The sequence below is a fragment of the Sturnus vulgaris genome, chromosome 8, assembly GCF_052056855.1.
Source record: "Sturnus vulgaris isolate bStuVul1 chromosome 8, bStuVul1.hap1, whole genome shotgun sequence".
NCBI classification, from domain to species: domain Eukaryota; kingdom Metazoa; phylum Chordata; class Aves; order Passeriformes; family Sturnidae; genus Sturnus; species Sturnus vulgaris.
In genome coordinates, this window is record NC_142250.1 from 31,785,588 (window position 1) to 31,811,718 (window position 26,131).

The following is a 26,131-nucleotide window of genomic DNA, read 5'->3' on the forward strand; positions in this document are numbered from 1 at the left end:
CCTGTGCTGGGTGCTTGTGAGCACACAAGGGAGCTGGAGCTTAAAACAAGTCTTGGAAGCAAAAATAAGATTGTGATTGAAGTGTGGTTTACGGACTCAGGCAATCATCCATCATGGTAGTTTCTTACCCAAAACTTCTCTGCTCTAACAGAGCAGAGGGAGGATACTGCAGGTACATTCCCAGCTCAGAGATGTGGAAACTCTTCAGCCACATGAAATGCAGCAGTTCCTGGGAACCATTGCTGCTCACACCAGTTGGCTTGGGCTTCTCTGCTTTTCTTGCATTTTACATTCATGAAGACAGAGGAAAGGGAAGGGATTGGAAGGGCAGAAAACACTGTATGAAAAGAAGGAACTAAAAGAATTGTCTCTGTAAGAGAGAATGGTTGAGGTGCCATTCCCAGAAGACCTTGGGTAACTGCCCAAAGAGCAGAGAAACCAAATTGCCTTTCTCCTTTTCCCAAAAAACCTGGGAATCCTCACTAATGTTACTTAATAGAAAATATCTTCCTGAGCCCAGCTCTGCTGAATCCACAGGTACCAAGGCATTGTGTGAAGTGCTTTGATCATGGCTCTTCCTGATGTTAAGCACTTATTCCTAAACATATCCAGAAGAATACAGATGAGGAAAAAAGAGCTTGATCACAAGCAAGCTAAACTCCACCTGCTCTATTAGGCACACCGGTGTTTTTTGCTAAGCATCAACAGGTTAAGAAATAAAATGCTGGCTTTAGAGAACTGTATTTAGATTTACAAACAACATTGTAACTGGATCAACAGGCTATAATTAGAATTTAATAATCCAAATGGAGGAGTAATATGCCTGCTGCTTGAAAAATTGGAGCCTTTCTTTTGCAGTTCTGAATATTCAGCTCTGCAGATTGGACTCCAACTTGCTTGACACAATTACTGTCCTAGTGAGGTGAACACGTTACAAATAAGAACAATAAGATCAACAATAATTTAAGTCTAATACCATAAACAAAGGAAATAATCAGAACACCTCTTGCCCCAGTGCAATCTGCACAACTGGGATGGCAAATTAGCATGGTTATTGGAAAAAAATACACAAGGAAATGTTATACTTTATGGACTTTTCAAAAGGCTTTAAGGCTGAAAAATATGTTAGAGGCAATCCCATCAGGTGCATTGATGACTTTTAGATTCAGTCTTTGCATTTACTTCTAAAGTCTCCATGGGCCAGAGGTGACACTCAGCACAATTGATGAACGGGGCAAAGAAAGACCCGTGTAAGCCATATTCCCTCACAGTACATTCAGAGCATTTAGCCCGAGGTGTGTAATTTAGCAAAGGTTAATCCAAGGGACTCAACACACGTGTGACAAAATGGAGACAGTCCCCAGACTGTGTTTGTATCCCAACAGCCTCTGGCAGGACTCAGGCACAAGCAGACCCCTGGCCAAGCTCCTCTCAGGGACTGACTGCTCAGTGCTGCAGCTCAGGCCAGTTCTCATCCCAGATATTAAAAGGAGACCTCTCCTCTCATTTTGCTTGCTAAGAAGACATCAAAAGTGATCACTCACCTGGCTTGAGGCAGGACCTCTTTCCAGTCATTGGCCAAGCTGGCATAAGGCAGGACCTCTTCCAAAGAGAGGTGCTGAGGTGCTGCCGTCTGTGAATCCATGGTTTCCTCAGTGCATCTGGAATCTCTGCTAAATGAATGAAATAGTGGCTCAAGAGAAAAGGAGTACAAGCAGCCTTGATCCCTGGGCAAGAGAAGGGACTGCAGAAAGGAAAGGGCTACTTAGAAAAATTTTTTTCCTCCACAGTTTTTACCATAATTATGGATATATTTTCCCATTTGATTTAGATTAGGTTGAGAATCCTGTTTCAAAACTCATGCCAAAATCCCAAGAGTAGTTAATGAAACTTTACATCTGTGTGAAAATAAACTATGCATTATTAACTTCCATTTTACACAGTTTCATTTCCATAGGACAGGAATAATCAGAAAACAGATTTGGCCCAGACAGAAGGTGATTGGAAGGATACCCTAAGACAAGAATTCAGTTGAGAGGATGAGATCAGATAAACTCTAATGAAACCCTGGTCAGAAAGGACATCTATTCTCTAGTCTATTTTAAAATTGTTACTTGATTTCTTTACATGCCCTGACTAATTTTTGTCTCCTTGTAAGGGCTGGAGTTTGCCCAGAAAGTAATGACATTGTGGAGTACTTAAAGGGACTTCATTGTGAAAGATTATGCATATCCAGTGAGCTAGAGGTGACTAAACCAGACATAGTATGAGGATGAATGTCACCCATTAGTAGGGCTCTGAGCCCTTCAGGTGTGTCAGGAACATCCAAATTATCCCTGAGTGCTGGTATGAGCCTTCAGTCTGCTGGGCTGGCTTGAAGCTGTGTAAAAAGCAACTGATGGGAAGAGGCACAGCACGAGTGGAGAGGTTCTCCATCACTGGCACCAGTGCAGGGCCTGCACAGCTCTGTGCCACAGGGAGGCAGCCTGGGGGAACATCCCGTGTGACAGTGGGGAGATCTGGCGAGGAGCATGTGAAAGGAAATGCTGTCATGATGTCTCTGTTCCCCTTTCATCTCACACTAGTTTAGAGATCAGGCAGGAGTGAGTGAGATCCAGATGAGAGGGGAGGGTTAATGTTATAACAAACTCCAGGTTTTTATGGTTAAAATTACACTCCTCAAACTAGCTGGATAGTTGTAGCCTATTCACCATGGCTATACTTGCAAAAGTCTGGAGATTTCCTTTCTAGTTCTCCCCTCACTGCCTGCAAATCCAGGGGCTGCTCTTTCCTCTGCTGCAAATAAGAGCTCTAAGAAAAAGAGCCAGGGTGCCCAGGAGAGCAATGGTGAGCACACAAGTGGCACAGTGTCTCCAGAGTACCTCACAACTATTCCAGGCTGCTGCCTGTCCTCTTGCTGCAGTTTACAGCAGCTGGATGTCGACTCCCTCAGAACATCCATCTGGTCAACTGACCAGCAGTGACAGATCTTTAAGGGGTAATCCATAAAACAAAGGGAGGTCACAAGTGATTATGTTTATGTTTGTGTGTATTTGGTGTCAAGAATTCACCAGCATATTTGCAGGAGCTCACAGAACCTTAGAATCATAAAATAGCCTGGAGTTGGAAGGCACCTTAAAGACCAGCAAGTTCCAAAACTCTGCCATGGACAGGTACGCCTTTTACTACACCAGGTTGCTGGGAGTTTTATCCAGCCTGGCCTTGAACTCTTAGGGGATGAGGCATCCATCCTGGGAAACCTGTTTTGGTGCATCATAACCCTCACAGTAACGATTTTTTTCCCAAGTATCCTATCCAAACCTACCCTCTTTCAGTTTGAAGCCATTCTGCCTTGTCCCATAACTCCATGCTCTTTCAAAAAATGCCATTCCATCCCTCTTGCATTTCCTGACTCGCTTTTCAGGAGCTTGGACCACAGCGATGACATGCTAGAGAGGCTGAGCTGGCTGCCAGAGGTGTGGGATGTCCCTCGCCCTCCTGGCCACGGTCCCAGCCTTTTGTTGCTGCCCGAGCTCCCTCTGGGATGAGGGATGCAGATGGGGGATGCAGATGTGGGATGCGGGATGTGGGATGCGGGATGTGGGATGTGGGATGCGGATGGGGGATGAAGGATGCAGATGAGGGATGTGGATGGGGATGAAGGATGCGGATGCGGGATGCGGGATGTGGGATGCGGGATGCGGGATGCGGGATGCAGGATGCGGAATGCAGGATGCGGGATGCGGGATGCAGGAAGCGGGATGCGGAATGCAGGATGCGGATGCGGGATGCGGATGGGGGATGTGGGATGCGGATGCGGGATGCGGGATGCAGGATGCGGGATGCAGGGTGCAGGATGCGGATGCGGGATGCGCTCGGCGCTGCTCGGCCCGCGGGCTTCGAGCTCTCTCTGGCGGCAGCGCGGTGGAACTGGAGCCGGGCTGGAGCAGGAGCATCCATCCCTCCGCCTTCCTTCTCCTGCTCCCTCGGCAAATTCCAGCCGTCTCTCCTGGGAAACAGTGCTGAAGGATAGCGGGCACGCCGAGCCGGCCCAGCCTCCGGACACGTTTCCCGGCAGGTGCCATCGCTCGACGAATTCCTGTTTCTTTCGAGGGCTTGGAAATTATTTCCTTGCCACAGAAGTACCGTCTTCGGCTCAGCAAGTCCATGAACTGCAAATTCCTTGAGGGTAAGAGACTATTCTGGGAAAATATCACTGAGCAGCTGCTGATGGAGGCAGCGGTGGGGGGCAGGAGTAGGACTGGGTGGGTCCCGCTCCTGCTCCTGCTCCTGCTCCTGCTCCTGCTCCTGCTCCTGCTCCTGCTCCTGCTCCTGCTCCTGCTCCTGCTCCTGCTCCTGCTCCTGCTCCTGCTCCTGCTCCTGCTCCTGCCCTGGTGTGGCTGTTCCATGCCCCTGTGGCAGGGCAGAGGGCACTGGCAGACTTTCACTGGGAATCACTTTGCAACGGGGTTCTGCAAAAAGAGATATTTTTTGCCAAGGTGCATCTCTTCACAGAATCACAGAATGATTTGGGTTGAAAAGGACCTTAAAGACCATCTGCCTGCAACTTTCCTGCCATGGAGAAGAACACCTTCCACTAGACCAGGCTGCTAAAAGCCACTTCCAGCTTGGTCTTGAACACTTCCATGGATAGGGCATCCACAGCTCTCCTGGGCAGCATGTTTCACTGCCTAAGTGTGCTCACAGTGATAAAATACACCTTATTATATGACCTAAACTTACCCTTCTTCAGCTTAAAGTCATTCTCCCTTATCCTATCTTCGCACAGGGTTTTTTGGGCTGCTTACCCTTCCCTCTGGCTATGCCACAATTCACCCCCTTTTGGGATCCAGAAAAACTGTGTGCAGAAATCTGTTGTAGCCCAAGAAAGCTAAAATGTCTGCAATGGCTTATTAGGGGGAAAAAAAGAAAAAAAGCTAATTCTGCTTTCATATCCATTAAACTGTGTTGCATGAGTGTCAAAGAAGGCAGAATCTGACCAAATTCTGCTACAATTCAGCTATATAAAGGCATTAAGTTGAATGCTTAATTGGCATAAATGGCACATTTCTGCTATTAGTGTTAGACTGCAGACAATAGTCTCAAATTAATGAACAAAAATTCTGGTCATTTCAGAAGCAGAAGATCCAAATCTGCAAAGATTCCCAAGATACTTTTGTTCATGTAAACATCTGACTGTAAGGAAGAAGAGAGGTTCTATATACGGTTGGAACAAAATTTCAACAAGGAGAGCTTCTCTGTCCTTTGACAACCCTCTTGTGGACTTGGAAACAAACCTCAGTTATATCCAGAGCTCCAGGATCTGAGATGCCTCATCCAGCCTGCAGGAATGTGACCAGCAATACTGAAGCCAATCTGTTCGCTTGGTGATCTCTAGAGTAGTGATTTTGGTAATGAAGGGCAGGAGATTTGGGCTGGGCACATCTTAATGCTGTTATGGCATCAATATTTTGTTGAGGGGACCCTGGTCTGACAGGGTTTACTGAAGCAGTTACTGTGTGCTTCCAGCTGGGACCCACAACATGAAAGGAGATGATGGGGTTTGTGCCCTTGCTCTGTGCTGTGCCTCTGATGTGGTTCACCAGCCAGAGAGTGCAAATGTGTAATGTGATGTGGGTCTGTCTAGGGGCAAGCATTTCACACAGCTGGCCTTCTAACAAATTATTCAGCATTGTGATTAGATATTTCCTCTGGAAAGAAAGAATAGAGCATAGACATCCTGGCAGGTTTGGTGTGATACCCAACAGCTGAATGAGCTGATGCCATGGGATTGTTGGGTAGAGGTAACAGCTGAGCAACAACTCTTGAGGAATGTGCAAGAGGACAGCACAGAGTGGCTGCCACTGCAGTTCTCCTTCCACCAGCAGCTAGGCTGGAAGAATGAGGAAATGCAGCAGTGCCTATAAGGCATCTTGTCAAGAGTCCTCATCTTGCTCCGTGTGGAGGGCTGCTGGCAGCTCCATTGTTTGGGGGCCCTTGTTTTCCAGCCAGATCCCTGGATGTGAACATACCCTTTGGTTGACATCTGGCTGCTGTGCTCCATCCTCCCTTCCCTCTTGTTGCATTAAGAGGGCAATGATGGAGCAAAGGCTCTTGGTGCTGTAGGATTCACGACCAGCACTGCCAGCACTCATTGCTTCATGGGGACATGCAGCCACCTCCAGCCCTGCCTGCTTCCTCCTCTGTGTGGGCACGACCTCCAGGGCTCATCTAAAATCTCCTGTATCTCTCAGCTGCTCAACATTTCATTCCTGATGTGTTTCTGATGTCCTTTTGCAAATGATAAATCCCCAAAAGCTGCAACCTAAAGCCCCATCTCTGAATATGATGCAACCTGGCTTTGTCTGCCTGGCAGGATTCAAACACTAACCCTCGCTGAACTTATCCTGCAGCTGAGATGCCCCACACACACATCTCAAATTCCCAAGTGAGCCTGGAGAAGGCCAGTGCCGCTTAGATGGTTTTTTCCTGCAGTCTGAGAGGCAGGCAGCAGCCGTGGGCAGTCTGGGTGCCAGGCAGTGTCGGGAAGAGCCCACAGTCCCTGGGAAAACCCGCAGGGCTCATTGCACTGGGGGCCTGTGCACATGGCTCCTTTAGAAGTGCCAAAGGATTTTTGCTTGTGGAGAAAAGCGTAAGAAGAGACTTCATTCCACATGTAATTTTTGTAAGACATTCCTCAGAAAAGGTGGGCAATTTTGCATGCAATTTTTCCCAACCCAAAATATTTTGCAGGAGGCTCTTTCATAATGTGGCTTTACTCATCAACCCAGGCAGGATCCCAACACTGAGGAATTATGTCTTAAACTAATTAAATAGGTGAAGCTATATGGACCCAGAACCCGAAAGAGTGTCCCCCACTAAGGTGGCAAAATGTTGTTTAGTGATTCACTAAAAAGCATCTAAGTGCTGTTCCCGTGACAGCTAAAACATTTAAAGGGCCAGCATTACAAAGGATGAGCAATTAATGGTTTTTTTAGCTGGAATGGGTGGGACAGGATTTGAAAAGTCCATGTATTCCTGCTCGGAGCTAAGGGAAATCTGCAGAATTGAAAGAAATTTGAAGACAAGTGTCCACTCAGTGTTGTCCCAAGGCACACCCATCTGTGAAAGTGTCTTCCACCCCTCAAATCCACAATGACTAATGAGTGGTAGGATAATGGAGTTAAAACTCTTCTAAGATTACTTTACACAAAAGGGGAAGAGAAATTGCTTAGTGTCATTAAGAAAATTGGGATGAAAACAACTGATGGAAATTTAGCCTGACACTCAAGAAACTCTGAGCCACTGACAAGAAATCGTGCCGAGTCTGATTGCCAGGGAGAGGAGGCAGAAAAAAGAGGTGTCTGATTGTGGGCATCTTACAGACTCCTACTTGTGGTTTATAAAGTGCCATGGATGATTGAGGGTAGAAAATACTGTAAGCAGGATACTTTGGGGATTTACAGTCCTTAATGACCTCGGAGTTCTTCCAGATTTGACACATTTGACCTCAATGTTATCTTTAATACTTGGCCAACACTGCAGCCTGCAAAGGAACACTTTTTATTCATGTTCTCTTTGACTGAACTTGTATGTGACATTGCAAATAAGATCGACAGATTTCTTTTTTCATTAGTGTTTTGCATGCAGAGAGTCGAGAGGGTCTGGGCCAGTCACAGACAGACTCACATTAATGCTGAATAATGAATATTTATGACTAAAAGTTGGTTCTCGTATTTGGGGTTTAAGATTCCCCTCCTTCAAACTGCTTATATACATATGATGCCACATTAATAGTAATAAAGAATAAGCATTTTTTAAGAGAAAAGTGGACTTGTCATCTTGAATCTACGTGGGTTTTTTTGCCAGTTCAAATAAGTGCAGAATTGCAAATAAGTGCAGTGTTAACATGAATCATGATGCTTAGCTTTCATGCAGCATATAATCTCACATACTCTAATGTTAATTAAATTCCTAAGAAGCAGCTTTCTGATCTCTCTACAGGGAGCTTGTGTGCCTTAAAATGAACTACTGTGCTGAGATATTCTCCACTATACCAGCATTACGTTCACTACATTAACTCAGTAAAGAATTGGCATAAGACTTGTGGCTGAACCTCAGTAATCCCCTTTGCTTATCTGGGAGCCCAGGGCTCCTGCACCGTGGGGTCTGATGCTGAGGATTCGTGGTGACACCAACCTTTCTACTTCTTCCAACACCCTGAAATGGTGCCACAGCATTCAGACGAGCCACAAAAAAAGAAATGAGCAGTGAGGTGGCTTTGTTTGCAAAGCTGTCCCCACTCTGACTGAGAATTGTTGCCCGCTATCCACCAGAGTCTGGTTTTGCTGGTGGCCCTTTAGAAAGGCTCTGGAAGAGAGCTGTCTGTCTAGAGCAGCTTCCCCTCCCAGCCCCAAGTGTATTCTGACTTACCACATGTTTCAGAGAGCAGCAGGAGCAGAAGTGCCTGGCACAGAGCTCTGCTGTGTTGGAAACCTCAGCCTTGCAGCAGCCAAACCCTCCAGATGAGCTGCACCCCTGGCTACTGGGTGAAGCTCTGGAAGAGAGATATCATCAGTTCCCAAGGGAGGAAAGGGAATATTTCCTCCTTTGGGGGGAAACTCTGCTCCTTCCAGACTGTTGTGGTTGCTCAGGTTTGGGGAAGAGGAAGACAAAATGAATTCTTTCTACCCAAGCAATGATTTGGGGGTGGGGGAGAGGGGATCAAGTGGCTGGTTAGCTCATGAGTGAGCAAAGACTGGTCCTGTGTTTAGTTACCAGGTGAAAAGACTCCCATCAAAGGTATTTTCTGACTATGTGACTTCATTACTCTTATAAAGAAAGAGGAGGAACAGAAACTAATACCCAGGCCTTGGTTGGTCCTGGGGCATACTGAGAGTGTTTTTCTCTCAAGTGAAATGATGGGACCACTTGCTTGGCTGTGGTGTGAACAAAGAATGAAATAGGAAATTCTATTCAGGGTGAGAGCCCTGGACATCTTTGAATCCACTTAGCATTCTATGTAGTGTCAGGATGTTAGTCCTGAGTGCTCTCAAATATTCCCAGAGGTTACAAGCTCAAGCACTTGACTCAAGCAAAAGCTGAGACATTTAAAGATGGATACAAAGAAAGCTAAACCTTCCCTGGGGTACCCAACACACCCTACACCACCAGTTGGTGCATTTCTTCTCCATCCCAGCAGTGTGAAGTGTAAGGGCACAGTGGTAAGAACAGGAGGTGTCAGGGGAATTCATATTCCAGGGGAATATGGAATGTGGGGTTGTGAGGAGAAAAATATTTGCAGAGTGCCTTAAAAGCTTGTGTGGCTCATGTGGCAGGGTATCTTTGCTCTGCACAAATGTGTCTCTGCTGGAGCTGGGCTTGGGCCAGCACTGCTCCTGGGCCCCACTGAGGGCTGAAATCCCACAGGGACAGCCTCCAAGAGCCCCAGAGCTGGGAGGGACTGGGACAACCATTGTGGGTGTGAGCTGGGAGGATTCCTTTGAAAGTGCTGAGGATGCTGAAAGTGAAACTTCACTGACACTGCTCACCCATCTGACCCCAGGTGCTGTGTCCTTATGTCTTGGGATCAAATCTAATGCTTACACAGCCCTGAGATTGCTTTCTAATTCCACTTGCTGCTGCCACTCTCTTTCTGATGTTTTGGGGTGCTTGGGAATGATATCACCAAAACACTCATTTTCTTGGGGATCTTAGGTATATTAATGCATTCTGGAAATACTTTCCAGAGGCCTATAGTAGGGCAATGGATCAAATCTTCCATAATCTTTCTTAACATTCAACCTCAAATGGAATGTTTTTAATTCTCATCGTCATGAAGTGCTGCCAGGCTGAGGTCTCAGCCCTCTATCAAACAATATTCCTATCAGAGTCAATGCCAGGTGTAAATAAAAGCAAACCATTTAGTCCATTGCCATTTATTTTTAAAAAGCACTGTCATCCTTCCAGTCACTGGTTTTCTGTAAAAAAGGATAACATTACACTCACTGTCAGGACAGAATGGTGAATCCAGTGGTGTTTCATTGAGGGAGTAACACAGCAGGTCTTTGGCAACATAGCAGATGACTTAATGCAGGAAGAGTTTTACTGATTATTGAAAAACATTTCTCTCTGCCCAAACAATGACCTTCTAGGTTTAACCTATGTAATCCAGAAATATCAGATAAAATAGCAATTTCATCGTAAGTATATTTTTACTGGAATTATTTAACCTTGCAGCTGTGGTCACAAACTTCCCTTTCAAGCAGCACCTTACAGAGCACTCACTTTTGCCCTAATCAAAGAAATGGAAGTTGGGACAAGTGCAGGTTTACTGTCCATTAATGTGAATAGGAAATGTGTATTGCAAAAATCTTTCTCAATACAAGTACCAGTAACTCAATTTGGAATAACTTGTGGTTAGTGGGATTTGCTTTTAAGCAACTAAGTTCAAATATGTAATACAGCAATAGTGGGAAATGGTTTAGATTAAGCAAATAATGCAAAAATCATTTCTGGTTTTATTTTTATTAAATTTTCTTGTTGTCACAAGCTCAGAGCCTGATGCTGCAAATGGCTGAGAAGCTCCTGGGAATTGGTAAATACTTTGCAGTACCATGTGTAGAAGGAGGCTGAGAAGATTTTAAAGCACTTTGTAGGAAAGATGTTTATATCTGAGTTGTAGATGAAAAACTGCAGGACAAATTGTACCAGAATTACCACATTGGTCACTGAAAACTTTTTTGGAACATCAGTGTGAATATGTTGCCTCAGAGAGGGGCCCATTTGGCCCAGTACCTCATCTTATTTTTACAGCTGCAAGCTATTTTCAGTTCAGGGGGGCTATTGAGCCCTGTGTGGTTTGTAGTCAGTATTAATGACTGTTCTGAACATCTTTCCATTCTCTTTCATATATGGAAACTCAACAACCTTTGGCAAAGACTTTTCTAGCTATGTGAGAAACAATCCTGTTTTGTTTTGAAACAGATTTCAGCTTGCTTCTTTTGATAGTCCTCAATTCTGCTTCCAGAAGAGGCTACAGAGATCCCTCACCTGCTCTCTCCAGAACACCTGTGAGACTGAAGACTGCTGGAATAATGTTCCTCAGTCACAATTTCCCCTCTGGCCAATGTCATTCATTCTTTGTCTGAAACCTGTCCACACCTTCAGCCATCCTTGTTGGTTTTGAAATGTTCCCAGTTTTTAACTGTGCTACTTGAGAGCAGGGTAGCAGAACCCCTTTGGCTCCTCCAGGTGTGTGCAACCCATGCATTTGGGCAGCAGAAAACAGCTGTTTTAGTCTCTATTGTAACAATTCCCAGCATAAAGGACACCAAACCTATATACATTATCTCCAAATACAACCTCTCAGGAAGTTCTGCTGCTTTTGACTAATTATGAACATTAGCAGTTTTCAATCCTGTGTTTCAGGTCAGTGGGGAAAAAAAATAAAACAGAGATTGACTGCAATAAGAGGATTTATAAATCCATTGCCAAAAAGCAAAACTGAGCCAACAAGGCTCAGATAACATGAAAAATAGCAAGCACACAGGCTTATTTTTGTCTCAGCCCTAAAAGTATCTCTTTTATAGTGGAGACTTGCATGCTGATGATAAACTATCATCTGATGGAATTTGCTGAGAATTTGATCTAGAAGAAATCATTGCAAGCATGTAGGATTTCTGTGTGGACATGTGGACATGTTCCATATATACAGCTCAGTAGGTCTTGGCTGCACAAGACTGTTTCAATTTTTAATGAAAGATGCCTGGAGATGAAATATTTAACACCTCTTTCTGTAAAGTCCAACTCCCCTTACTACCACTACAAAAATTGCAAAGGGCAGAGATAGTGCTTGTTGCTCCAAGTGTTTTAGAGTGAAGGACGAAAAGAAAGTCTTGATTTTTAAATCTAGATACAGTTTGCAAAGATCACTAACCCTGAACTCAATCTTACAGTTCTGACTTACTGAGGTCAGTGGGAATTTCATAATTGAAACTGCTATTTATATAGGAAGACTTTATTCAAGTGAGAACTAGGAAAAACTTTCTTGACTCATTTTATTTTTTCTTGAGAGAAAAAGAATTTGAAATTCAAAAGACCTTCCCTGCAAAGATTGAGTGGTATAGAGAGATTCTGTGAGCTCTCTGAAAGAGAAATCAGTTATTCTACGGTCTGCCCAGGGGTTACAATTAGTGCCGTCCCTTTCTTTTGATTAATTTTAAATTTTCCTGTTTGTTTCTGGGAGAAACCTTTAAAGAATTACATCCCTTACAGTGTGCATTTTCCCTCCTGGGAGCTGGAAGTGTTTCTGCTCTATCAATGGGAAACTGTTCAGGAGAAGAAACTTTAAGCAGGAGTTGGCTGCAGTGGAAGCTGATAGGAGCTGGTAATCCATGTGCATTACAGTGCTGATCTATAATAATTCAGGGATAGAGTGGCGTGGCGTCAACTGAGAAATATTGCAGGGTTTGATCAGTTGTGCTCCTTTTCCGTGGGGACTGTAGTGCAATCTTCACTTATAAAGACATGTGATCTGAAAGCCTCAGGCAGAACAATCCTTGTTTTTACAGGAGAAGCTTTTCTTGGCTGCAAAAGCTTTTACATCCTCATCTTTCTTTCTAAAAGCTGTGTCTTCTCCACAAAATTATATATTATTAAAAAAAAGGCAAGATTAGGATGGCGACAACATCACAGCCTCAGCGAGGTAAAACGACATGTAAAAAAATATTTTGGGCAATGTTTCCTCATGCCTGCTTCATTCTGTCTCTTGTCATCTATGCTTTTCTTGGGGCTCTCATGTTTTCCCACATTGAAGGTACCCGGAAGGTTACTGTAAGTGAAGAATATAGAACATTTCTGCAGAATCTGACGTACCTCACCAGAAATTTATCAGGTATGTACTGGAATTTCAAAATGACTAAACTGTACAGGGAGCTACTCATTCTCTTGCTTTTTGAATGAGGTTTTTTTTTGCTTTTAAGGCATTCTTCAAAATATTAACAGCTGATTCTGCAAGCAGGATTTTCCCTCTGCCTAGCTAATGACTGCTGTTTGCTTCCTTAGCTGTGATTTTTGACTGCAAATTCCCCCTGCTTGGAAAGACTTTTCCTGAGATGCCTGTGTTCCCCCTTTGCCCAGGTTACCTTTTACCCAGGTTCTTAACGAGCAGCTGAGATTCCTGTGGTATTTCCTTCAGTTTGCTGGGGGCTGAATCCTCTCTCTCTCAGAAAGTTTCTCCAGCTCCCTCTTCCCTGCTCGGAGCTTCCCTTCCAGCCCTCCGGTGATGGGTGCTCAGAGGGAGATGGGTGCAGCTCTGCACCCCAGACCCAGTGATGCTGATTGGGGGGGTAGAGGAGAGAAGGAGGGTTAGAAATCCTCCTGGATTTGTGATGGGGCTTGTGCATGGGCTTGGAGTTTCACTCAGGTGGCTGTGCTGACACAAGGGTCAGCTTTGGGCAATTAAATAATGTAAATAATGTCCTTTCAAACAAGGCTCAGCCACGGGGAGGAGGAAGAAGGGTTGCAGGCTCTGGGATTCACAGCAGGGCACTGGGCAGTGACATCCAAGTGGTTCATGTCTGTTCCCTTCTGTTGATCCCCCATTTCTTAGTGTTTTGGGTCAAAAGAAGACTAATCTCCTGGGAAGTCCAAAATTAAACAGGACATTCAGGGTGGAAGCTGATTATTCAAACACCTTGCCCTGCTTCTTTATGTTTATTTGTTCCTTGTATTTTTATTCACCAAAGCCACTGAACCAACATCATTTTTTCAGAAGTGGGGGTGAGGGGCTTCAAAGGGGAGGGTGAGAAGGTGAATTTTTTATCTTTTAAGAGAATATGAGCAAATCCTTAGCTGGAGTACATTTCACTGGAGTAACAGGCGGGCTGCTCCCTGAGTAGGGGTCTGCAAACACTCACTGTGTCTCCTGCTGTGACTGTGACAGATAATGTGACAGAAAATGAGAAGGTGTTTAAGAACGACATCCCTGAGCTTTTCAACAGAGCCGACCCAGTCTGGTTTATCAATCCAGAAGAGAGATGGAATTTCTTTGGATCTCTCTTTTTTTGCTGCACAGTATTCACAACTGTGGGTAAGTACAGAGGTAAAGTAACACCCTTCAGAATCAATTCCTGTTGCTGCTTTCTGTAATGCATTTCTTCCAGAGACTTAAAACCACAACAAACAAACAAACAAGAAAACAAAACCACCCCTTCTAAACCCAAAGCCCAAATCCCCTTGAATTTTTCCTCTGAGTATTGATGATGAGTCTGCAAGTAGTTCTGCAAACACAGACTGCAGAGACATAGCTGAGTCACAGAAACAAGTCAGAATTTAGTAACTAGTGATGATACACACTAATTAAATGCATCATTATATATATACTAGAATATGTATTCATGTATGATGTGCACAGAACTATTGAACTAAAAAGAAATCTCAATTTTTTCAGTCCATCCTTATCCTTCCCATTGTTTTATGTCCTCTTGGGTAATGTTTTCTTCTCTGGAAAAGATAATTCATAATGCATATATTGTTTTCCAATTGCTTCTCACTTACCTATGTCTAATTCAGCTTTGTTAATCTGTGGTTCTGTAATTAACCACGGTGTTCACATTTCTCTGGATTAACAGCACATGATAGTGTTTAAGTCACACCTTTGAAATCTTTGCCTGACTTCATATTTCAAAGGAGGACCTAGATCAAATAGAAACATCTGCTCTGATTTTGGCTCCCTCTGCATTGCTAAATACAACTCCTCATGCTCATTCCCAAAGCTACTTTTATCCCTTTGTTAATCTTTCTCAAATGCTGGCAAGTACAGGCACTGTCTATCCAAATTTGTCATAATCAAAGCTGGATGGGAAATATTCCCACAGCATTGTATCAAATTGCAAAGACATTTCTCCACTGCAGTAGGATATGCTCAAGACCCCAGCATGGGTAAGCATCTTACTGTAAAATAGAAAGGGAATCTTAAAAAAGAGCTTAAAAAACCAAGGAACAGTGTGAGGGCTGATGTGTTCACGCAGCTCCTGTGTGCTGTGTCACAGCTCAAACCCCAGACTCTCATCTCTTAGGTGAGTGACTGCTCAAACTCAGCTTGTTGCTGTTTGAAAGCAGAAGTTTGGGTGGTCAGAGACACACTGAGGATGCAACCAAAATCCTCATCCCTGTGAATATTTCCCCAAACAAACACAGCAACCAAGAACTTTTCAAAGGGGATGTTTTATCAGAAAGCTTTGATTTCAGCAAACTGATGAAAAAGAATATTGTTGGAAACGTCCTGCCTGGGTATATTTACCATTAACATGGGACTTGACAAATGCCCCATACACACCAACCCAACATATTTATTTCTAAACTTCCAGTACTTTTTGCCTTCATAGCACCAAGTCTTCATGCCTCTTCCTCAGTTTTGACCTGAGTTTTGGGGTCAGAAGAAAGCCTGGAATATTTGCTGCTAATGGATGGAAATGGTGGCTATTTCCATTGCAGTGGGTTTGTTATTTGCATTATTAGGAACTGATAAATCACCTCGGGATAGAATCAAATTATCTACCTTGAATTTTCTGGGAGAATTGAGGCATCTAGTCTGAAGTTTGATGGTCTGAACTGCCATCTCTTTTCTGCCTGGGGAGGCTGCCTAGTGGCTCAGCTAGGATAGATTTCTGGATAGCTAAATTTAGGCTCAGGATAATATTTAAGCCTGAAAGCTGCACAGGTATTTTTAATGCACAGAAATCAAATGAAAAAAAGAGTAAATGGGATCACTCTGTGCAATAACGACAATGATCTTCTCCAAGTGCTTCAACCGTAAAGTCTAGCATTCCCAGTTAGCCTGTGGGGAAGAGAGTGACCAAGAATAAATGGCATTTCAGTGCCTCAGCAAAGTAAGGACTGAGGCTGGGTTCAGACCAAAGGCTGTGGCAGCCACAAGTGAAAACATGAATGAATGAAGAAAATGAGGGAAACCATTCCTCAGCATATGAGCTAATAATCTTACAGGTTAAGTATTTGGCCTAGAAGCTCATCTAGGAAAGAGCAGGGTTTCTGAAGGGAGAGAAAAAATACTCAATGTCTTCTGAAGGATGAGGAGAAAAATGGTTGTTAACATTTAATACAGTTACTATAATACCAATGTTTTCTCCCACTATAATGGAAAAGCACTGACTTCCAATTTGAGTTTCATATCCAATATGTTAGAGGAAAGAAATATAAATACTCAAATTGGATTTAGGGAAAGGGCATATCTTCTGCTACCATTTAAAATATCACATCTCTCTCTCTTCTCTTCCCCTTCCTGTTCTTGTTCAAGGTTATGGTAATACCTATCCTGTGACACGGATTGGGAAGTATCTCTGTATGTTGTATGCTTTATTTGGGATCCCTCTGATGTTCTTGGTCCTGACAGACATGGGAGACATCCTTGCAACTGTCTTATCCAAGTGTTACAACAAGTTCAGGGAACTACAGTCAAAAATCCTTGCCTCTAAACTCTGTTCTGGATCCACATGTAGCAAAAGGAATGAACTGAAATCCAGGGCACAGTCTAAAATAGTCATCAATGAGCCCCTGACGATTATGGAATTGCTGAGAAGTCAGTCAGGTATGAAACGAGGACCAGCCAAATATCGCAATGTGGAACTTTTTGAGATGTTAATTGCCAGGGAGAATGAAAACACACAACCAGCAAAAAATAAAAGCATGGAGAGATGGAGCTCATGTCCTGAACTAGCCAGGGAAAAGACAGTGTCCAGAGTAATCGAGAATTTTGACAAAATAGGAAAAGAGGTAGAAAAATTAGATGTGCCCATTGTATTGATGGTGCTCGTTATCTTCCTGTACATCTCCTGTGCAGCTGGTGTTCTTCCAAGGTGGGAAAAAAAGATGGATTTTCAGGAAGCCTTTTATTTTTGCTTTATTACTTTGACAACGATTGGATTTGGAGATACAAAACTAGAACATCCCAAGTTCTTCTTGTTTTTTTCCCTCTACATTATGATTGGCATGGAAATTGTCTTCATTGCTTTTAAGCTGGGCCAAAACCGCTTAATTGCTCTGTATAAAAAGGTGATTTCATTTTGTGCAGAGAAAAATGTGCCATCAAAGAAGATATATCCAAAATAAGAGCAGTCATTTCTCCTTCACTTGTCAGCACTGGCCACTGCAACGAGATGAAATTGTTTCTGTGCATTTCTGCCTTGGGCTGGCAGGTGCCATATTTTAATCTGATTTCCTCTGAGAAATGACTGTGAGATGGCTGAATACCTCTGGAGGCACTTGGAGGCATCTCCAGGGAGTACTTTCCAAAGGGGTCCCTTGTCCTAAATAATCAAAGATGCTGCATGATGAAGAAGCTGAAGGCTCTCCCTGCCAGTTCTCCCTGATAAATTTTGCAAAGCTCTGACTTTCTGCAGCCTTTCTGCTCCCCCTCTCACTGCAAGCCAATTCAGAAATTTTGTTTTCAGTGCTTGTCCAAGCAAGGCCCAGATCTCCTGGAAGGTCCTGTCCTGCCACCTTCTCTGCAGCCTCGGCTGTGGCTGTCTGTCCTGGGCTGTGACATCCTGCTGCTGCCATCTGCCCATCATCAGAGAGAGCTGGGGAGCTGCTGTGAATGGCCAGCATCACACCCTGCACGGGCCAGGGAAATGCTCCACGAGAAGGAAGGACACCACATTCTCCCATCTCCATCACCTGCCCAGAAAGCAGTCAGAGAATTGCTCATCTGCTCAGGGCTGAATGCACTCCTGCTCCATGGTGATTCTTGGTGTCTGCACTCAGCCTGGAGCCAATACCTGCCCATGGTGTCCAAGTGGCTCATGGCAAGTTCTGCTCCTGGGGGGTGTGTGGGGAAGGCACACAGCCAACCTGCAGTGCTTACAGCCCTGGAGTGATGCTCCATGTCTTGGCTGCTGACGGAGCATGTGTTCAACACTGACCCCAGAAGTTCTATTCCTCATTCGCATTTCATTCTGCACAGACTGCTCAACTTCTGGGAGCTCCTAGACCCACCTGTAGAAGGACAAGCCTACCTGTTTCTCTGGCATGTGGGGAGAATCCTGTAATTATATAAGTATGGAGAACATTAGGATGAGAATATCATTGTTTCTTCAAGAGTTTGCTTGTATTATTAATAATTTGAATTGTCAATAATAACTTTAAATAAAAAAATAATTTAGAATAAAAATATATAATTCATATAAAAGAAACCACTAAATTTAATTAACCACGTTTTAACTTGTAGATGATATGCATGCCCACTGAATGTGAACATCTCTAGATAATAAAAAATGCTTGATTATGACAGAATGTACGATATTCTCCATTAGCAAATTTACCAGCTGCAGCTGAGGTTTTCAGAATATTTACATGCCATCTTATGTCTGTTGCACTCCATGTATATGGCAATATGTATTCAGTCCTTATTAATAATTAGATGCAATTAAGCACTGATGATATGCAAGATATATAATGACTGTTAGTAAATAGAAAAGTGTTTTATAAGAATAAAAATAAAAACTACAGAAGCTGGAAGAAACTTCAGTTAACTCCGTCATGTTTGCTGTGATTTTGGCCTTATGTAGCAAGTCCCTCTGTCCATATCACTACTCTCATATGACTTAATTTTGTATCTTCAGATTAAAATCAGTGTAGAACTTGGGTACCATGTCGAAGTTCTCAGAAATCAATGAAAGGACTTGCATGATATCATGGGCTTTGGATCAGATCACTGCACTTCCTGCTCCTCAGGGTTTTCCTTGGGATATTCTAAACCAGTCAGCATTTTTAATAACTGGTCTTTATGTAATTTAATTTGTTTCTGTCATATCAGTGGGTTGTTATTTATGGAGAATTAATCCTGAATTTATACCGTATATATTTCTCATTGGCATGGTACCTTAATACCTTACTATCTACTTTATGGATTTAGGGAATTTTGGCTGGGTTTACAATACGGATTCTGCACGAAATCATTCTAGTTATGACCAAGGGATGGCAGTAAACAGCTTTCTTTCTTATAGAACCTGTCGTTTAAGGGAGATAAAAATTGATTTTGTAGAAGGAGAGGGAGCAAATCACATAACCATTATCCTCCATAAATTAATAACGAACCTGACTTGTTGAATATTGTGTGCAGCTCTGGTCCCTCACCCCCCAAAGGATAAGCAAATTTGGAAAAAAGTTTATAGCTCAGGGTAAAGGATGAACAAAGATAAGGAACAACTTCCATACAGGACACGTACAGTTGCTCTCTGGTGGTGGAAAGAGGTGAGAGACTGATGGAGAGATGTGTAACATTACAAGGGCTCAGAGAAGGGAAACAAGGAATGATGGAATGATTTCCAAACACCTCTCATTATGAGAGCTTGGGCTGACAAATGAATCCCACATGTGACAGGCTTAAGAAAAGAAACAGAATGAAGAGAAAATGGTGCTTCACACAACATGTAATTAAGCCGTAGATACTCCTTCTCATGGGAGAATGTGGCAATTAAAAGTTCCCATTAGATCAATGAGAGCTGGGACAAAACCATGAAAGGAAAACTTTGAAAACAATTAAATCCAAAGATAACAATTCTGGCTCAGTAATCACTGAGTTCTAAATGGGGAGATGAGGAGAAACCTCTCTACAGATTTTGCTGTCCTTGTTTTCTTCCTTTGCAACCTTCTATCTCTCAGAGACAGTAAGTATTCTCTCTGTCCCGTTCTGATTTCCAAAAAAAAACCACTCAGCAAATCTAATGCCTGAATAGATATTTAGTTTCATATTTGTGTAACAGGTGGACAAACCAGTCCAGTCTGACTGTGCAAAATATATCACTAAAAACTGTGATTTAGGCAACACAGCACAACACAACCAGTCTGCAGTAAAAGTAATTTGGTCATTTGGCTTGTGCCATGAACCTAAAGGAGGGTGGAGAGTTGGACACACAGTGCATTGTCAGGTATAAAAAGGTATTAATGTCTTCTGTTCAGGTGCACTGCAGCAGTGATCCCACACAAACAGGAATATCTGGGCCAGATTCTCCTACTCTGAGCTGGGAGCCAGTTTCCAGATGGCAGAGCAGTGTGCAGCAGCCTTAGGCTGGCAGTGACAGCAGAAGCTCACACTGCAGAGCAGGATCTGAATGTAAATGCAGTAAATATAGTCACAGAGTTAAAGAAAATGAAACAAAGTAGTGAGTAATGGCTCATTTAGTGCATAAATATTTATGATTTGACTGTTCTTATCATGGACTAAATCCTGGAAGAATTCACAGTCTCTGCCCACAGAAGTTTTTATTCAACAAAATTGACATGGAGATCAGATTTGTTTGCTTCAAAGCAGTACAAAATATTGCTTTTCATAAATTCTCCCCATCACGATCTGCATGAGATGGTGGATTAGATGTGAAGGGGCTTCGCTGAAGAACTCTTCTATCAGGAAAGACGTGACTGATGGGGAAAGAGTTGCTTGATGTGTAACCCACAGCGGATATGAGTTATTACAGCCCCAGCTGGAGAGCTTTACAGATCAAATGCACTTGACGCTGAAGGATGCTGGATCAATCACCCTTGATTGGGCCAAGATGGCAGCTGTCACGAGCACTTAGGAGCAGAGGGCAGGGTATTCCTGGTGTGGGAATCACAGGGGAACCATGGAGGAATGAGTGGAAGGAACAGAAAATAATCTTTGGGCAGAAGGGTTAGGAGGAGAGAATGACAGCAGCAAAGGAGGAAAAAGTCATTTTCTGTGTAGACATAAATATGGTGAAGGGATGCTTGAGACTGAAAATACAGAGGGGGCTGGTTCCTCGGGCCTGGGCAGGTTTGTGCAGCCAGCTTGGTTGGAGAGTCCTTCTTAAACCAGCACAGTGGTTTTGGTTGATGGTCTCTGGCATAGGTCTCACCACCAGCAACCACAGCAGGGATAAAGTCTGTGCAAGGAATCCTCCTGAGAGGAGATACAAGGTCTGGACTGAAAAGCCATTAATGAAACCATCAGAAACATTCTTCTTGTCCTCTGTTTGTCATTCAAAGAATGACATTTTGTTCAGAAGCATCTTTTGCATGAGCAGAACGTCTGAGGACTCAGGAAATTCTTAATGGGATGTAGGACTTGTCATCTGTGTGCCAGTAGTTCAGATGTGGTCCAGATTTTGGTGGGCTCAGCGTTAATAACATCTGATAACACTTTGATGGCTTTTATGCTTTTTCAACTTGTTCCAGGTGGAGATGCACCCACATCATAAAAACACTGCCATATAATGAATGCTAATTGCATGTGTGGTGGCAGGCTCAGCAGAGGCAAAGGCTGGGACTCCAGCTGGGAGCAGTCCCTGCAGTCCTCTTTGCTTCCAGGTTCCCAGCATACCTTGTGATCCTAATTTCCAGACCACAGGGAGCATCAAATGTAGCATGTGTGGCTGTTGCATGCAATGTAAATGTTTTGTGAACCCAGAAGGATGGGTCTTATCATTTAACTTGGCTTTCATAAATGAAATTTTGAAAATTTATTATTTTTACACAAAAGTAACAACAATATTTTTTAAAAATTGTTATTATTACTGTCACTAAGCAACTTCACAGACTGTATTCAACATGTTCTGCCAGGATATGCTACATTCTAAGACCAACTTTAAGTACTTAGCTGGGCTATCTCTCCATTTCTTCCTCACCTTATGCACCACTTATAAGGTACAAAAAATATATTTCAAGCCATCCGACAGGGCAGCCTGTATTTACATACAGAGCAAGGGAAATCAGGTTGCTCAGGAGAAATTTCAATTCTCTCTGTTAAAGTACACAGGCACAGATAGTGGCAGAAGTACGAGGAATTTTCTCCATCACTCATACAGCAAATCATTGCTACGTGAAGACAGCAGATCTCTCATATATGAAGCCAATATTTTTAGGATAGCAGTCTGAGGTCTAAGTGCAAACCTTCATGAGCAATGAAGTCCATGAGTGTATTGCTTGTACGTGCCAATAACTGATTGTCTGCACGTGGTTTTCATCAGAGAGTTTTGGGAAGTGCTTGAACAAATGTTAGTTGGCTTGTGTGCTTGTGTTGCATGTGAATCTGAGCTTTTTTCTTCTTTTCTTCTTTTTTTTTTTTTTCCTTTGAATTAAAAATTCAGTCCCTGAGTAGATAAAATGTAGTTCTTTTGAGGTATGTTCAGGCTTTTTCAAACTGGTGAAGCTCTCAGTGTCTGGCCAGAGACAGAATCCTTCCAACACTGGTCTTGTGCATGAAACTTTAGGTCTGTGCATTTTCAAGATGCACCAAAGTCCAGAGGAAATGAAAGCAATGGGCAAGAAGGGAAATGAAAGCAAAGCAAGAAGAAAAGAGTAGAAATTTGACAGTGAAAAATGAATTTCTATATTAAGCATCTACTGATGAGAAATCAGGGTAACGATGCTGTCTAACAACATTGATTCATTACATTATCTGCTTCCACAAATTCCTGTGTGAACAGGAAAACTGAGTGAGAGAACACCACAAAATCAGCATATAAAATTGCCAATGCACTTGACGTGCTGCTGGAAGAAAGTTCCTTGATGTGCTGTGCACTGCAGACTGTCATCGTGCTCTGATCTGTGCCCTGTGGGGAGAGCCGCCCCTTTGCTTTTGTCACACGTGGCAAAAAGATTTGAGAAACAGCACCAGAGCTGGAGGCTGGGATTCTGACTCTGGGTACAAGACACTCGCTTTCTAATATTTTCCCTACTTTATACTTTTATTGTGGAAAGTAATAGATGTTGCTGCTAAAGGAATTTGGGAGTTTGGGGAATTCAGTTCTGTATTAAACCTTCTGCTCACCAAGTTGATAATGCACATGATTTTAGGCTGTTTATCTCTCACACAACCATCCAAACTCTCCAGAGAGCATTGACTGCTTAATGGATGGTGTTCCAAACACTCTTGCCAGCCAAGAGCTGCAAGTGTTTTCAAAGCAAATCTGAGTCTAGATTGGTATTTTTGGCTGAACCACAAAATGTTGATGGTGAAGAGAGGGCTTTTGGAAAGGCTTTAACAATTCCACCTTTGAATGACTCTGTGAGATGAACCATTTATGTCCTTAAGAAGGGAAGGACCTGGAAGATAAAGCTCTTTGTGATCCTCCCATGCTGTCACTGTAACTGCAGCTTCTCACCCAGAGACAAGTCAGGTCACACTGCTGATCAAAGAGGACTGGCTTTCTCCAAGGCTCATTCCAAGCTATTCCATGTCTCCCAGGAGAACACCAAACAATGCTATGATCTACTTCAGACAAAGCAATATGCAGCATTCTTGATAAAAATGTTGTTTCTCAAACAGTTTAAATACCCTTATGATAAGACAGCCTTGTACTTACTGGGAAGAGGAAATAAGAGAGCAAATGAAGGCTTGTGAATTTTCCTGGAGTTCAAGAGCAGGACATAATTTGTTGTGCTAAGAAGTCTGATTTTCTGAATGGGCCTAGAAATAGTGAATGCTTGGACTAACATTTGACAGCCAACAGCACCTCTTTTCTGTCTCCCCTGCAAGAAAAGTTCTGCTGCCAAATGGTTTTTACAGCAATTTTCTCTGCCAAGGAAACGAACACATTTTGTGCTCAAAGAGATTAAGGACTGGCATGGGTACATGTGTTTGCCTTCTAAAAAAGCCACTTATAAATGCTATTTAAGAAGAAGTGGTCGGAATTCTGATCTTCTTGATATCCATGGCAAAGCTCACAGAGCTCCAAATCAGGTTTGGAGAGAAGTGACAAATAGAATATGTTTTGCCATTAACCACTTTGGTCAGGTTTTAGAAGAGCCATTTCATGCCTTAACTTTTCTTGCATGGGAAGGTTTTTTTCCACAAAAATCTGCCTAAATTACCGATTACGTGTCTTTTTATTTTTTCTCTTGAAAGGATTTGATATTTTTCCAGGTCAGCAGCACTGACCTGAAATCAGGACATAGGTACAGACTTGGGAGAAAAGGAAATTTCTCAATAAATCCAAGTTCTTCTTGGTCAAAGCCAGACAAACATTAAGATGTGTCTTATACCTGTATTAAGCAGTCATGTGGTTATTAATTTTCCTTTTTGTGGCTACATTTGCCATTGTCATTGGCTTTGAACACAGCTCCCTGTCTCAGAGTTCCCATCAAAGGCCCAGCATGTCCTTGGATGTCAGGCAGGGCCTGAGAAATGTGACATGCCCTGGGACAGCAAGGCTCACCCTGCCATGGGTCAGGGATTGACTTCTTCCATGGAGAAGCATGGATATATTCCCTCTCTTGGCTTTGTTTTCCATTAAAAGGGAAGCAGCAGCATCAATAATAACAACACTATAAACACAGCAACTAAGGTAGTCATTAAATCCAGCCCCCAGGTGACTTTAAAATAGATTTGAGGGATGGTGTTCCAATAAACACTTTGACTTGAGCTTAATTGAAGTCCAGTTGTTTTGAGAGTCAGGTATTTTATTTGTTCAATTATAAGCTTTTACTAATGGGAATGGGAAACCATGCTAGAAACTATTCTCAGAGTTTCTAATGTTTGGAAAAAGGTGTCATAAAAAACCATTAGGGAGTCTGTTCCTGTAAAATTCTCCAGCCTACCACTTCAACAGAAGGATTTGAAGTGTCTGACTTTGGCAAATGCTGCTTTGATCTAAAGATCTCACCTGCTTTTTAGCCTGGATAGCATCACCATGGGGCTATACAATCTTTCAGAGCAGCTCAATTATAAATAAGGAGGCCAAAAGATTTGATCCCTGATTCTGATCATACTTCCAGCAATTTCAGAGGGAAGCAGCTCCGCTGAAACCAGAAAAAATAATGAAATTATAAATGCAACATGGAATTGGGGTCAGGCTCCTTGGATTCTGTTAATAATTATTATTTCTGGAGTTCATTACTTTTATTACGGTGATTCCTTGGAGCATCTTAGATAAGGACTTTAAATCTCCATTTATCTGAGAGTTTCTAGCTGCATGCCTGCTGCAGAGTGCATCTCTGTAACTAAAGCAGCCCTTATCACTTCCTGCCTGTCCTGGCTGAGCAAGAAAGAGAAACTCCTTATGGCACATGCACAAATATGTGTCACTGGGTGATTGAGTAGATCTGTGAAGCAGCTGCGGTGTGTTTAAAAAAAAAAGAAGAAGCTCAGTGAAATAGGAGCTGTGAATGCAGAAGCCTCCTGCACACCATGAAATTTCATGACACGGGAAGTGTCTGCATCGCCCCTCTGTCCTGCTCCAGCTGTGCCACTTCACCCCACCAGCTGTGGTCCAGCTCGTGGAGAATTGGCCTGGCCAATCCATCAGTGAATGCCCGACCAATGCATTGGCTTTGGGTGTTAGTATTTATAAACATCTTTACTGATCTCTACGTTAATCTCTTGGATAACTCTGAATACTGTGGAAAGCATGAGTTTGTCAGCCTTCAGACATTAATTTCTTTTTCATCATTATGGGCAGCTCTTATTCAAGGTACTTAAAGCTGCCTGGAAAGCTGGAAGAGTGATGTAATTCAGCACAGCAAAAATTTGACAAGCACAGATTGAGGAAATAATTTTTCCCCTCTCTAGAGTGAAAAATGTGATAAACTTGTAAAATTTCAAATCATCATCACATTTTATGAGATTGGACTAGAAGGCATGCATATCAGAGAAATGCTTACATAAGAGTGTTTATAGTCATATTATTATATTGCCCAGATTAAGTGATTTATAGTAAAAGAATCTGTACTCAGAGATCCACGAGCATCACTTTTTCACAGGCAAGAATTGCCTTAGAACTAAGCTGAAAGAGGTGCAGAAAAGAGATCAGTCGGAAAAGCAACCACACCTAAATGCTTGTTATTGTTGAGAAGAGACTGAGACATTAATAAACCCTTACAGGAGATGTTTCAATTCAGAGCCTTCTTGGCTCACTCCCTGAAATATTTGTCAAAATTGTACAGAAAGATGCTTAGCTGGAAGAGAGCTTCATAGCAAGAAGGGCTTGAAACAACATGATTTAATGAAAAAGAAAGAAAATCAAAGCAAAGCAGATTATAATGTCTGAGAGAGAGCTCAAATGGTCTGATGAGTTATAACTCTCCAACCTGGGAGGGAGATGAACTCCTGGACATAGGACATCCCTCCCTTCACTTTTGCAGGGCTATATGGGTC

The 26,131-nt window shown here is 42.9% G+C and overlaps 1 protein-coding gene across 1 annotated transcript; it reads left to right on the forward strand.

Moving 5' to 3' along the window:
• The first annotated feature begins 10,414 nt into the window (after positions 1 to 10,414).
• KCNK18 (potassium two pore domain channel subfamily K member 18) lies at positions 10,415 to 18,531 on the forward strand. Its single transcript, XM_014872462.2, has 3 exons — positions 10,415 to 12,895; positions 13,946 to 14,092; positions 16,319 to 18,531. The coding sequence occupies exons 1-3, from the start codon at positions 12,679 to 12,681 to the stop codon at positions 17,128 to 17,130; spliced, it is 1,176 nt and encodes a 391-aa protein (XP_014727948.1). The 5' UTR covers positions 10,415 to 12,678; the 3' UTR covers positions 17,131 to 18,531.
• The last annotated feature ends 7,600 nt before the right edge of the window (positions 18,532 to 26,131 follow it).

Coding starts and splice junctions, on each gene's coding strand:
- KCNK18 (XM_014872462.2), top strand. CDS start 12,679: ATGGCGACAACATCACAGCCTCAGCGAGGTAAAACGACATGTAAAAAA. Junction 12,896..13,945: donor CCTCACCAGAAATTTATCAG/GTATGTACTGGA, acceptor TGACTGTGACAG/ATAATGTGACAGAAAATGAG. Junction 14,093..16,318: donor CACAGTATTCACAACTGTGG/GTAAGTACAGAG, acceptor TTCTTGTTCAAG/GTTATGGTAATACCTATCCT.